Source organism: Gobius niger (genome assembly GCF_951799975.1).
Source record: "Gobius niger genome assembly, chromosome: 14".
Classification (NCBI taxonomy): Eukaryota; Metazoa; Chordata; class Actinopteri; order Gobiiformes; family Gobiidae; genus Gobius; species Gobius niger.
Window position 1 is genome coordinate 3124008 of NC_136865.1, and position 14200 is coordinate 3138207.

General features: G+C 45.0%; 1 protein-coding gene across 1 annotated transcript in view; it reads right to left on the reverse strand.

Annotated features, from left to right (window-relative positions):
* Positions 1-10010: 10010 nt before the first annotated feature.
* LOC306973380 (uncharacterized protein) overlaps positions 10011-14200 on the reverse strand; it is a gene marked incomplete at its 3' end in the record, with an annotated part of 38999 nt that continues 34809 nt past the window's right edge. Inside the window, exons 22-23 of the mRNA XM_079570306.1 lie at positions 13517-13641; positions 10011-10803 (exon numbers count right to left, since the gene is read on the reverse strand). Coding sequence (XP_079426432.1) covers positions 10011-10803; positions 13517-13641 — 918 coding nt within the window. The remainder of the gene's footprint in view (positions 10804-13516; positions 13642-14200) is intronic.

Below are 14200 nucleotides of genomic sequence, written 5' to 3' on the forward strand. Positions count from 1 at the left end.
TCATTAGCATCCGTTAGCTCTAGTTAGCATCACAGTCAAAGCGGCATTAGTAACATTAGCCTCTCGTTAGCATGTGTGAGGGTTTAAACGTCCACGCCGCGGGGGGAGTGTGAGTGAAAATGGAGCTCAAGCTGACGTCAGGGTCGGGGCTCGCCAGAGACGGGCTCCACGAACTCGCTACACGGGAAAAAGGCCAGGTATTGTGTGTTTTATGAGGCCTTAGGTGTGGGCTAAATATGCATCATTTTCATTCCAAAGAGAGTCAAAGAGAATAATGATGTGGCATTGACTCTCTTTTGGACACAACCTTTTGCACTTCCTGTTTAGCGAATGTTAGCTAGGCCCGGCAAGAAATGGAGATATTTCAGGATTTTTGACATGGGGCCTCATTTCCTAGTTATCTTAAGTGTTTTTTTTGTAATTCATGCCGTTCTTATATTTGAAGAGTTACGTGGCGCTAGGCTAGTGCTAGGCTAGTGCATTTCTATGGTATCAGCTAGCCTGTACTAAAAACAGTGTGACCCGCTCCACAGAGCACCTGAGGCAAATCACTTATAACACCAGACTAACCATATATATGTCTGTGTCGATTAATTTGAACCATTTTGGATTTAAAATAACTTAAATTTGAGCAGCATCAGCCTCGTGGTTGTATAAGCTACGCAGCGGCGGAGTGATCTGCTAGAAAATAGTCCCTCAAAATGCAATCATTCATGTGATGCAGGTCAGTTATATTCCAAACATTACTCTATGGACACAGACATGTATATGGTTAGTCTGGTGTTATAAGTGATTTGCCTCAGGTGCTCTGTGGAGCGGGTCACACTGTTTTTAATGCAGGCTAGCTGATACCATAGAAATGCACTAGCCTAGCACTAGCTTAGCGCCACAAAACTTTTCAAACATAAGAACTGCATGAATTACAAAAAAAAATACCGCCAGAAATCAGCAACACTCTGGATAACTAGGAAATGAGGCCCTATGTCAAAAATCCTGAAATATCCCTTTAACACGTACAGAGGGGGAGGAGTGTGTGTTTGTGACCAGCGCGATATCGTCCAGATCGAGGCTAAATGGGTTACAATGTGCAATGGAGGAATGTATTTAAAGTATGCTACAAAGGGGATGCTACAACTATCGGGGCTAAAGCACCCGTCACTCCTGAAATGGTAAAAACCTTGGAGCCTTAAATGCAGCCAGCACATTTCTGTGGACCGGGCTGCTCTTGCACCTCAGGGTGACAGTCGTGGTTAGCGCTCGTCCTGGGTCACATTCTTGCATGTTCTCCACCGTGTCTGCGTAGGTTTCCTCTGGGTAAGCCGGCTTCCCCTACCACTAAAAACATGTACAATAGGTGAAGCCTCCAGCCCAGGTGACACTGAGCTGATCCACATCTGGAGCGGGCGCCCACATTACTTTTCTATGGTAGCGACCATTGGAATAAAAAGGAGAAGCGGCGTTTCCTAACGTATGCGGACAGTTAGCATGTTGGCTAGTTCGAGAGACTTTTCCTTCTAGCCCTTAGCATTAGCCAACAAACATGGCAAAGTATGAACAATCCAGATGTTTTCACCATCAAACCACATTTCGGTCGAAGCCTCGTTAGAAATGATCTATCAGTGGACAGACCTTACGACACTTTACTTTTGATACAAATGATCATAGTGTCCTCTGAGCTAATGCTAACTCAAATTCAGTTAACTCGGTCAGTTGCTATTGTAGCCACAGCCGCCTTGGGGCAGACTCACCATTTACCACATGGCTATAATGTGTTGTTTATACCCTGATCTCTTATTATGCAGTGCCCTCTGCTGGACACGTGTGGAATTCTGTCCTTTTTTTATTTATTTAGGGGGCAGACTCCGCACAGGAATGGGCCAGAGACTTACTTTAAATCATCTTGCGGGCCGCATCTGGCCCACAGGTCTTGTGGTCGACACATGTGGCTTTTATGATAGTTAAAGGTTACTGTAGGCAGGGAAAGGTTTTAAAATGTGCTTTTCTTATTAGTCAATCCTTTCTCTCTGTTCTTCTGTGCCACAGAGATGTTGAGCTTTGTGTCAGTGTCTGTTTCTCATGGATAGCCCCAGCACTGACAGATATTCAAACACGTGACTGTGGGATCTGCTGTGGCAGACAGTGGAGCTGAAGTGGGAGATTAATGTTGCAGAGTGTAAACTGTTATTACTGAAAACACCGCGTTTCCCACGATGCACCTCTCAAACTGTGTGCAGATTAAAGGATGAGACGAAGAGGCGTTTCCTGGAAACAACAAACAGACCAAGCAGATACTTTTCAGGCCTGGTTTTTGTTTTATTTACGTGGCAACGCAAGTTTATTTGGAAAACATGCACAATACACAAAGTTATTGAAAGTGCAGTACAGAACGAGGACATATGTAACAGAGCACATGAATCACACTTAAGAGGGCAGCGTTTAGGATGACGTAATGTCAATTCTCTCCGTCCCCCTCACTGCCACTGACGCTCTCTGACCCCTAATGCAAGCAGCGCTCACTAACGGCTCCAAAAACATTACAGTGAGCACAGTCAGCATCATCTTCTAAAAGTCTTTAACTGTTAGAGGATCATTTAAATGTGGTTGAGTAGTAAAAAACTCAAAATCTGCTGCTCCAAATTATTATGCAACTCATCGTTTCAATACATTTTAAAGCTCGTATTTAACTAAAAAATGGTCATTTATTGAATTTGTAGCATTAGGAGGTCATATTTACTGAAATCAAAAGATATTTCAGTCAAAAACACCTTAACAGGTCGAGTTATATTTTACCATAGGAGCCCTTGTGTGATAGCAGTTTCAAAATTCTTAAATCCATTAAACTTGTGAGTTTTTGGACAGTTTCTGCTTGGATTTCTTTGCAGGATGTCAGAATAACCTCCCAGAGCTGCTGTTTGGATGAAAACTGCCTCCCACCCTCATAGAAGTTTTTTTTGTTGAGGCTCCAAAGGTTCTCAATAGGGTTGAGGTCAGGGGAGGAGGGGGTCCACATCATGAGTTTCTCTCCTTTTCTGCCCATAGCAGACAGTGATGCAGAGGTTTTCTTTACAGCAGGACATGGTGCGTTGTCATGTGTGAAGAGGATTTTGTTCGGGAAAACACGGCTCTTCTTTTTGTAGCATAGAAGACAGTGGTCAGTCAGAAACTCCACTTATTTTCAAATGTCATTTTCACACTATCTGGGATCCTAAAGGGGCCTAAAGGGGCCGACCAGCTCTCTCCCCATGATTCTGGCCCAAAACATGACTCCGCCCCCTCCTTACTGACGTCACAGCCTTGTTTGGACATGGTGGCCATTCACCAACTATCCACTACTCCATCCATCTGACCATCCAGGGTTACACGGCCTCATCAGTGAACAAGACTGTTTGAAAATAAGTCTTCATGTATTTCTGAGCCACTGCAGTCGTTTCTGTTCATCAGCTTTAACCGTTTAGGGAAGGCCCGGATAGAAGATTTATGCACAACTGCAGCCTCTGGAGGGTCCTACACCTTGATGTTCGGGGACTCCAGAGGCACCAGCAGCTTCAAATACCTGTTTTTGTAGCAGCTCTTCTATTCATCTGATGTGTTTGTCTGGCAGAAACCGTCCTTATTGTGCCTTTATCTGCACAAACCTGTGCAGATCGAAGGTTTTCACACCTAGACCAAGGCATTCAACAATATCACGCTTTTCATCAGCAGAGAGATCCTTTTTCTTTTTCCTTATTACTTGAAAATGATCTGCTTAATAATGTGGAACATCCTTTTTCAGTAGTTTTTCCCTTAACTGGGCTTAACCTGAATTTTTTTTGTTTTTTTTTTACCTTTTTGACACTGAAATACAATTTGCATAATCCCTTGGAGCGGTGTATTGATATAATTGCTGTAATTTATCCTATTAATTGATGGGGAAAAAATCGACATCATAGTCGATTACATAAATATTCTATACCTGCAGCACTAGATGAGAGTGAGTCTGGACCTCCTGAACCACTGGGACCTCCACATGGCTTCACTGCCTCCGCGCTGTTTCCTTATTCTGTACATTCAAAAAGAGTCACACCCAAAGCGCTTCACACATGAACGGGAGGGGGTCCATTCACTCCATGCTGATAAGCTACATTTGTAGCCACAGTTTCCCCTGGGGCAGACTGATAGAAGCGAGGCTGCTCACATTTGCACCAACCACTCACACATAGGCATTGGGTGAAGTGTCTTGCCCAAGGACACGACGACAGTCTGCACCTGCAAGAGCCGGGATTCGAACCTCTGACCTTCCGATCATGAGACGACCTGCTCTACCATGTGCACCACTGTCGCCTTATTTAAAAATAAGGGAACAAAATAATCATGGAGTAAAGCTGGGAGTAGAGAGGGAGACTTACTTACTTACACTGTTGTGGTCCCATAATGTCCTTCTATTCCTTTTAGAGACTTTATTTTAAAGAGTTATTTTTAATGAGGATGACATTAAATGAATCACTTCCTAAAGCCTCGCCCTGGTTTAGGACCTCTCGCTCTTTCTGGACCTGGAACAGACTCAATATGATTTAAGAGGCCATCCATCCTATGTAGATGTTACATGGGGCCCCACAGAGTCATTGTGGATTCTTTCTTTGAATCACATCTTCGATCGGACTGTTAAGAGCTGAGATGTGATGTCATAACTCATTATATAGGACTGCAGGGGTGGGGCTTTTCTATTTTATTTTCTATCTATTTTCTGTTCAGTTGTAACTAATAGTTTGACTAGTCAATAAACAAAGTTGGAGGGAAAGGACTCACTGATGATTAGAAAACCTTGGTGCAGTGATGTTACAATGTTACAAAACAGTCCTTTCCTTTAAGCTCATGGAGGATCTGCAGCGTCAGCATTTGTGAGTTCCATTACACTCTCAAAACCACCAGAAAAAGGGAACTCTCTTCTGAAACTCCACAGTTTGTTCTTGTTCCGAGAAATGTTGGCCATTCCACGGAAAACATCCAACTGTCTGAGTGACCCCACACTTTTGGTGTTTGGATCCATCATTTTCCTCCTCAGTTATAGGCTTTTTTTTTTTTAGCCTCTTGTTTTTATTCCTAGTATGTTGCGTTTAGGGTTGCAAGATTGTGGGAATTTTCCATGTCGGATATTTTCCATGGGAACAAATGTGAAATATTAGGAATAAATCAGACTGAAGGTTATTCTTTAAGGGTGCAGTTCATAGTTTATTTATCCCAGCAAAATGTCATGTTGTTTCATGTTCATGCTCACTACTGCCACCTCAGGTCTCACGCGTCACTGCAGTCTCCATATTAAGCTCGTGCATGACGGCACTTCTGACCTGAAGTAACAGCTTTCTGAGTGACAGTGCAGGATTTTAGAGGCAGTTGTGGTGAACAGGTCTGAGCTCATTCTACACATTAGGACATGGAGGAACATGTAGGGGGAGGAAAATAAATGGTTTTAATGGAACCAGGATAAAATATATATATATATATAGTGAAACGTACGTAAAGTAAAAGATTATACAGAGTGAAGTGCTCAATTCATGTATTTCATAGGTGTATTTTATTAAAAGTCAAGTTCATGGTAAAATATGTTATTACACAATAGTATTTCATTTATTTTACTGTACATGTGAAAAGTGTATTTTAAAGAGGGGGTATTATGCTTTTTTCAGCCACATAGCACCAGTCTATAGGACACTACAATGATGACCAAACCTTCTGTTGGTCTGTAAATGCAGTAAATTAGAATAACTGCCTTGTATAAAATTGCTCTTTCAAAATGGCGAGAACAAATGACTTGAATAAGGCCCCTGTCTCTTTAAGAACCTCTGACCCTTTCCGACACGCCCCCTCCACACGCTGTCTGTGGCATCACAACAACACTCCGCTTGTCTCAACAGTATTGAAACTACGATCGGTGCATTTTAATTTTTATTGTTGGAAAGGAGCTACTGTTTATCACTTTGTGAACAATGGCCACACAGGATATTATTTGGAGACGAACCTTCCACACCGGACGCTTGGAAGGGGCTCTTGCCTGAAAAATAACTGCTGTTTGGAGGCTCTCTCTTTGCATCTGCCATGCCCTATGGATCTCTAACTATACCCCCATGGACGACACCAGGATCTGCAGGAGCCCATACGATTCAAAAGACGGACATTATCTGTGCAGGTGGACAGTGGTTTTTCGAGGTTACCCGTTAGCTTGTTATAATCGACTACAGCTCATTGTTGATGAAAAGTCTGCAATAAACCACAAATGTGTAAAGCCAGGCTCATTGTGTGATCATCGTAAAGGCTGCTTCGAGTAGTTGCTGCTTTATTGACGTTATTTGTGCATAATATGCTGCCTGTTTTCAATGAATGTTGTGAAGGTGAAGGTTGTTAGCTTGTCGCGGCTAATAGTGCCTTAGCTCCGGGAGAAACCACTCGGCTACGACTCACTGTAGATGAAATGTGAGCAACAAACTACGAAATCAACAAGCCCGGCTCCGTGTGTGATCATCATAAAGGCTGCTTCAAGCAGTTGCCTGTTTTAGTGACGTTTTCAATGCATAATATGCTGCTTGTATTCAGTGAATTTTCCCCGTTAGCTTATCGCGGCTAGCTTGTTAGCTCCGGGAGAAAACCACTCGGCTACGACTCACTGTAGATGAAATGTGAGCAGTAAACTACACAATCAACAAGCCAGGCTCCGTGTGTGATCATCATAAAGGCTGCTTCAAGCAGTTGCCTGTTTAGTGACGTTTTCAATGCATAATATGCTACTTGTATTCAGTGAATTTTCCCGTTAGCTTGTCGCGGCTAGCTTGTTAGCTCCGGGAGAAAACCACTCGGCTATGACCCATTGTAGATGAAATGTGAGCAATAAACTTCCAAATCAACAAGCCCGGCTCCGTGTGTGATCATTGTTAAACGGTTCTTTATGTGTGTGGTGGTTTTATTGACTTTATGTGTGCATATTTCTCGTTTTCACGTGATGACTCGAGGTTTAGCTTAGCATTAGCTTTCTCCGGAGGCTCTGTGCATCATCAAGGCCCAGCGCAGAACCAGACACTGAAATAAGCGTTCTTGTCACCGGTTTTAATCCTGGGTGTTTCGGTAACAGAAACACTGATGTGTGTCTTTGTAAAAGTCTCAGAGCTGCTGTGGCTCCTGTTCACAACACATGAAGCTAATCCTCCATGATGACTCTGTTTACATCTTAGGGCTAGACACTGCGGGGAGGGGGTTCTGCTGAGGGGCAGTGGTTGGTTACTCGGCTGGTGACGAAAGGTTGGAGGCGTATCCTGGAGGTCGAGGGCGTTTCCTGAAGGAATCAGGCGTTTTATCCCTAAAATGGCCGCCATCAGAGTTTCTACAGATTACTCGAAAATACGTGAATGTGCTAAGGCAACACTTCAGGCATGTTTTTAATGAGGGAATGACTTAATAACATGATGTAAAGCTTGAAAAAGTCCATTTTGCATAATACCCCCCCTTTAAGGTAACAAAGGTTCTCGTGGAACAAGGTGAGAGAGTAACCGGTTAGATCTGGTTCAGCGAGGACGCTGAGCTCCGGGACTGTGTTTTTACCGCTTATTACTTCGTATTAGAGTCGAGGCTCAGCCCGTTCACTACAAGGACTACTGTAGGCTGCCGTTTTGCTAACCTCGAGGGACGTAGAAGCTAGCAGTAGATCGCTACCGGACCGGACAATGAAGTACGGACCCCAGATGGTCAATGTGAGTGCCCACGTCGCCCCATTACCAGGACCAATCTAGTGGGATTAACACATTTACACAAGGTACTCTGCATGTGTTTATTTTTGCTCTCTGACCCGTGTTGTTTTTGGGTCTCCACGCTCACGAGCATCGATACAGGCCTGCAACGTAGGGTGGCTTAGGACTAGTTCATTAGCCAGTCTATTTTCACTGTTTGTTTGCCCTGTGAGAGTGGGGGGTTCATCTCGGTGCGGTTGGGATATTGCTGCGCTATTAAAGGAACAGGCCACACTGAGATATGTTCTTTACCTGAGCTTAGACGAGTTGATGCGTACCTGTCTGGTCTTTGTGCGTGCGCTCAGTCACGCACAAAGACCAAAGATGTTGTTAGCATTTGGCCTCTCCCAGTATATTCCTATAGCTCCAAATGGGGTGAAGTTAGAAGCGACCAAGCTTTTCCACGGGCACAAAGACCAGACAGGTACGTATCAACTCATCTAAGCTCAGGTAAGAACAGATCTCAGTGTGGAAGAACTGTGGCCTGTTCCCTTAAAGAGGGGTATTATGCTTTTTTCAGTCACACCAGTCTATATCACACTACAATGATGTCGAAACCTTCTGTTGGTCTGTAAATGCAGTAAATTAGAATAACTGCCTTGTATAAAATGTCTCTCTCAAAATGGCTGTAGTGAATGTCTTGAAATAGGCCTCTGTCTCTTTAAGAACCTCTGACCCTTTCCGACACGCCCCCTCCACACGCTGTCTGTGGCATCAGTGGGGAGGGGGTTCTGCTGAGGAGCAGTGGTTGGTTACTCGGCTGGTGACCAAAGCTCGGAGGCGTCTCAGGAGGTGGGGGCGTTCCTAGGAGGACTCAGGCAAACCTATCCCTAAAATGGCCGCCATCAGAGTTTTTACAGATTACTCAGAAATACGTGAATGTGCCAAGGCAACACTTCAGGCATGTTTTTAATGAGGGAATGACATAATAACATGATGGAAAGCTTGAAAAAGTCCATTTTGCATAATACCCCCCCTTTAATCAAATACCTGCTACTTTTTTTTCTTTTTGTAATTAAAGTGTTAATACTTTTTTAATACTTTACCTTATGTTTGATGTTAATTTACTTCTAAATCAGTCGCTTAAGTCTACATTAACATTTTTAAACTCCGTAAGTCCCTTTAAATATGAAATCTACATGAAATAATCCTTTTTTTATGGGGGGCGTGGCATGTGCAGGGGGGTCTTCGAGGGAAAAGGCTGGGGAGCACTGGTCTGCGATAGTGAATGACAGGTTAGGGACCAGGGAGGTTATTTACTTGTAATAGCTCATAAGCTCAGAACATGAAATAGTCGGACGTAGTTCTAAGAGTCAGTGCATGAGTCAGTGTGCAGTGTGTTCTTTAGTTTAAGGGCCTCCACTGTACCGTGACACAGCCCTCTAATGGTGCTAAGATCAGACATTCTACTGATGACACTTTTCATTTCAAAGTTGGGTGAAATTGTTGGGTGTGTGTTGCTGCTCTCTGGTGTAAAACAAAGGCCTCGCCCACCACTCTCTCAGGACCTGTGGTGTATATTTGACAAAGTGTAAGCCGTCTCCTGACTGGTGGCCAGGAGCAGGGCTGGGTACGACTCGTTTATTTCCGATACCACTCCGGAGTAAATGTCCGTTCCTATTGTGTGGATGCACTTATGTTTTTCCCACTGGCCGGACAGATGCTGTACATCTGTGATCTGGGTCACAGAGGTCAGGGGTCATGAGTGAGGTCACAAGGCTTCTTCTCAGCATGTGGACATGCCCCAGAGCATGATGGGAAAGTGTGTGCTCTCACAGACTGAAGCCTCAGGAGGATCAGGGCCCAGAGCGACCCCACAGCCGGGTTTAAGGTTCAGGAAAAACGAAGAGGCGGCAAAATGTCTTCTCAAGCATCTGTTTATTCTCCTCATTTCCATTCCTTACATTTACAAACTTGTTTTCCTTTAAGACTCACCAAATTCCCAGTGTTTTTGGGTTATGATAAAAAAAAAAAAACATAAACAACATATGGCCCAGTAGCTTTAGTCTAGTGAGATTTGGCAAAATCGTTATTGCAATTTGTCCCATTTTTGTGCAGCCCTCGTTAAAGGGATCATATGCAGCAGTCTTTCCACTTTGTCACAACAGAAAGGTGCACATTGTTCTCCAAACAAAACATACAGAACACACCGGTTTAGGAACAAGGCTGGTGTGTGTGGAGGTTTGAAAGTCATTCAAATCCTGCAAAAGATTCATCGCTTTCTGCTTCAAAAACTTTCAGAGTCTCAAGGGTCTTTGACTAGAGACCCTCCTGGACCTCTGATTGGCCTTCTGACTCCAGTCCCGCCTCCTCCGTCACCCCCTGGACCTCTGATTGGCCTTCTGACTCCAGTCCTGCTTCCTCCGTCACCCCCTGGACCTCTGATTGGCCCTCCGACTCCAGTCCCGCCTCCTCAGTCTCCTCCTGGACCTCTGATTGGCCCTCTGACTCCAGTCCCGCCTCCTCCGTCACCCCCTGGACCTCTGATTGGCCTTCTGACTCCAGTCCTGCCTCCTCCGTCCCCTCCTGGACCATTGATTGGCCCTCTGACTCCAGTCCTGGCTCCTCCGTCCCCTCCTGGACCTCTGATTGGCCCTCTGACTCCAGTCCTGCCTCCTGTGTTCCCTCCTGGACCTCTGATTGGCCCTCCGACTCCAGTCCCGCCTCCTCCGTCCCCTCCTGGACCTCTGATTGGCCCTCTGACTCCAGTCCGGCCTCCTCCGTCCCCTCCTGGACCTCTGATTGGTCTACCTCCATGACCTCAGGCCCATTAACCTGCTCCTGAAGATGTGATTGGCTCTCAGTCCGTAATCCCACCATTGTTTCTGTCAGACGCTCTGATTGGTTCTTTTCAGTCCTCTCGCGCTCCTGTCCGTCCCTCCATTGGCCCTCTGCTTGGAGCCCCTCCTCCTCGCACTCCTCTGCCCCCTCTGATTGGCCGACAGTAGACACAGGGGGCGCTGTTTGGATCAGGGCCTGGTGCAGCGACTGGTTTAGAGCGTGATGTGAGACCTCCGCTGTTTTATACCTGATCCCCATGCAGAGGAACGACCTGCGGCCACACAGAAACACAGTCAAGACACAGATTGGTTAAAAACACCCTTTTTCCTCCTCCTACTTTTATCTTCTAAAGGTCACTCTGGTTGTAATCTGGATGTTTGAAAGGTTTTCAACCAGCTCCTGCTCATGCTGCTTCAAGCACCACTTTTCCTGCAGGTAGGACTTGAGCCACTGCTTCAGCGTCAGTCTGAGAAAGCCTCTGTGCATGAACAGTGCGTGGGGAAAAACCCAATGTTCTTCCTGATTCTTTCATTGTGCTTTGGCGACACTTAACACCAACCTCGCCCCGCTGTCATCATCCCTCCTGGAGAGGCCGCCCCCGACACGGTCTCTCCCTCCCGGGCCTTATTACCCCCTGCCCCACAAACCCAAACATCATATTCTTGAGGCCTATTCCATATTATTTCAACAACACACGTGTGCAGCGCCCGTCTGTCCAGCCTCATCTAACACTTAATGTGCCTACACTGTTCTTCTGTGTTAAATTGTTTTCTTTTTTTTTAAATCATGTTTTACACGTATTTGTACATGAGTAATAGATTATTACAAAATGCCAGGAAAAAGCAGAATATGTCTCTTAACCTCCGAACCGGGCGTATTTTGTCCAGTTTGGCGTTACTCTACGGCGGGTGTGGTTGATTCCTGAGTATTGTCAATGTAAATGTGCACATGTGCGGGTGATGGGCGTGTTAGATCGGTGGGAATCAACGGCGATGTACGTCAGCTGGTCAGAGCGGCGTGAACGCAGCGAGAGGCAAACACACATTCAACTAAACTGTACAGATCTGAATCTGGAGCAACACAATCACCTCGCACCACGGAAACAGCGTCTGCAAAGAGGAAACCTTCAAGCCTTTCCCGAGCGCAGGCCCACACAAGGCTGTAAAGTCTCCAGTCAAGAAGCTTTTAGATTCGGATAAAGCTGGACTGGAGATAATGAGCTCAGTGAAGGTGGGGGGTAAGAGGTTAAAGAGAAATCGACTCCTAAAGCCGTATCAGTGTAGTCTTCTCTCAGGTGTTAATGCTGCTGGACCGGTTTCAAAAGCACATGTGACGTGACCCCGTTGGAGAGGTCAGGGAGGGTTCGGCCTGTTGACCCTGAGTGACCACCTGAGAGCGGCTGAAGTTTATTTCTGAATCTAAAACACAATGGAGCGTGAGTCACGTCCTGAGCTGAGGTCAGCACATCTGTTAAGTCCTGTTTGTCTGAGCAGGTGCCCGTTAGAGCAGAGGGCAGCTCTGACCGGGACAGGACTAAATACTACTCTGTGGGCTTCAGTGATGAAAGGGGGTGAAGAGCGCGGAGAGACACTCGGCAAATTGTCAGAGCTGAGACTAGGGATGTCATGATTCTAAATTTTGGATTCATGATTATGGTGAGGAAAATAAATGTGTTTATATGATTACTGAACTTAAAAAAATACAGTTTCTCAAATCCTTTACAATTCTGAAACGGGACATTATTAAAGGAATAGGCCACCGTTTTTACATACTGAGATATGTTCTTACCTTAGCTTTGACGAGTTCTTTAGGACCTGTCTGATCTTCCCCCGTGCCTTCAGTCACGTAAACACAGCGCAGACGGCGTTAGCATTTAGCCTCTCCCTCTCTCCTCTATAGCTCCAAAACAGGTCAAGACAGAAGCTACCAAGCTCTTCCACGTTTTCCCTATTTAAATATGGTTACGTGAAGTGGAGTAGTAGGAGTAGGAGTAGTTCGAAATCCGCTAGGCTAAATGCTAACGCCGTCTGCGCTGTGTTTACGTGACTGAAGGCACGGGTGAAGATCAGACAGGTCCTAAAGAACTCGTCAAAGCTAAGGTAAGAACATATCTCAGTATGTAAAAACGGTGGACTATTCCTTTAAATGAAATTGGCTCATTGAGTTGCCTTGTGCACGAAATGCGCAGCATTAATAAAGTTGCCTTGCCATTGACATTTATACAGTGCTGCGAGACTTCAGAGCAGTAGCAGCTAGTTAGTATAGACACTTTTGCTTAGCTTTAGGAAGCAGGTCGCCTAAATGAACATTTATTCATGGCATTACAAGAAAAAGTGAATTTTAGAGAGACGCGCAATTTCTCTGATGGAAACACATTTATTGTCATGTTAAACATAATTGAACATTCAGCCCCTGTCATCTTTTATTTTCATATAAAATAATGGCAAGGCAATGAATTCACTATAATTACAAATCAGCTGATTTCACAGTTTCTCTTTAGTGAAGCGCAGCTGCACATGGTTCTTTTGGGACTCTTCCTGTGGTAACATTTACTCTGCCACTGACTTCATGTGTTTTGGGCTGGATTGAACACCGGGCTGTTTCTTCAGCCGTGACCACGGTGTGCTAATACACTACAGCGTGAGGTCCTGACATGTGTACGATCGATCTATCATGAGACGTAAATTAAAGGAAAAAAACAAAAAACAGTTCATCTTGACATCCCGAGCTGAGACTCAAACCTAAGACGCAGAGGACTAAACCGTGTTCTTCCAGATGTTGTATTGTAGTTGTCTGTAGAGTGGTGCATTATGTAATATTTTCGATGTAGTTTGAATGGAAACGTTGTAGGCAGCACTATCAGCTGCACATCACTCACCCACTGCACTACATCTGTGTCCTTACACTCCTGTACTCTGGTGAACTTCAGACATGGGCCCAGTGAGAGTGGAGGAGTGTACTGCAGTAGTATTTACTGCACTGACCTGTGGATGAAGGTCTTGTCGGTGTTGAGGATGTGGCTGACCTCGCTGAACCAACAGGCCAGAGTCAGGATCAGGTCAGACTCGTTGCAGTCTGGACTCTGAGAGACCAACTGGGACCAGCGCACCTTCAACACAAGAGCCAACTGTTATTGTCAAGCACTTAACTCAAATACACCTCAACTCATTGAGGGTCACGGGATGATTTCAAGACAATATTTTTTACATTTCTAACATTGAATAGGATGTATTTTTGATTAAAAACATCATGTTTAGGTGCAAGTTAAGCCAAACAACAACATACAGTGTCCAAACATCATTCAATCAGATCTTTTAATTTTACACCTTAAATTATTATAAATGCTGATTACACTTTAAGAAGATTGTTCTGAGATGTCTGTTGAGTGTTTTTGGGGGTCGTTTGGGAACCCCTGAACTAAACCACTTCAACAAACAAAACCCGTGTGGCACGCTGGCGCCATCGTCAGGGAGAGGCAGAGACTGCAGCTCTTCTGATGAGAAGGTGATGAGCTGGAGATCCGATCACTCCAGGGCCGGTTCGTCTACAGGGCCCGAGGTCATGCAGGTCCAACTGTTGAACCCTCTCCCCAGGAGGAAGCTCAGCTAATGTGACAAGATCTAGATTCTTTTCACATTAGCTTACTTTATATAGCCCTTATAGCTTTA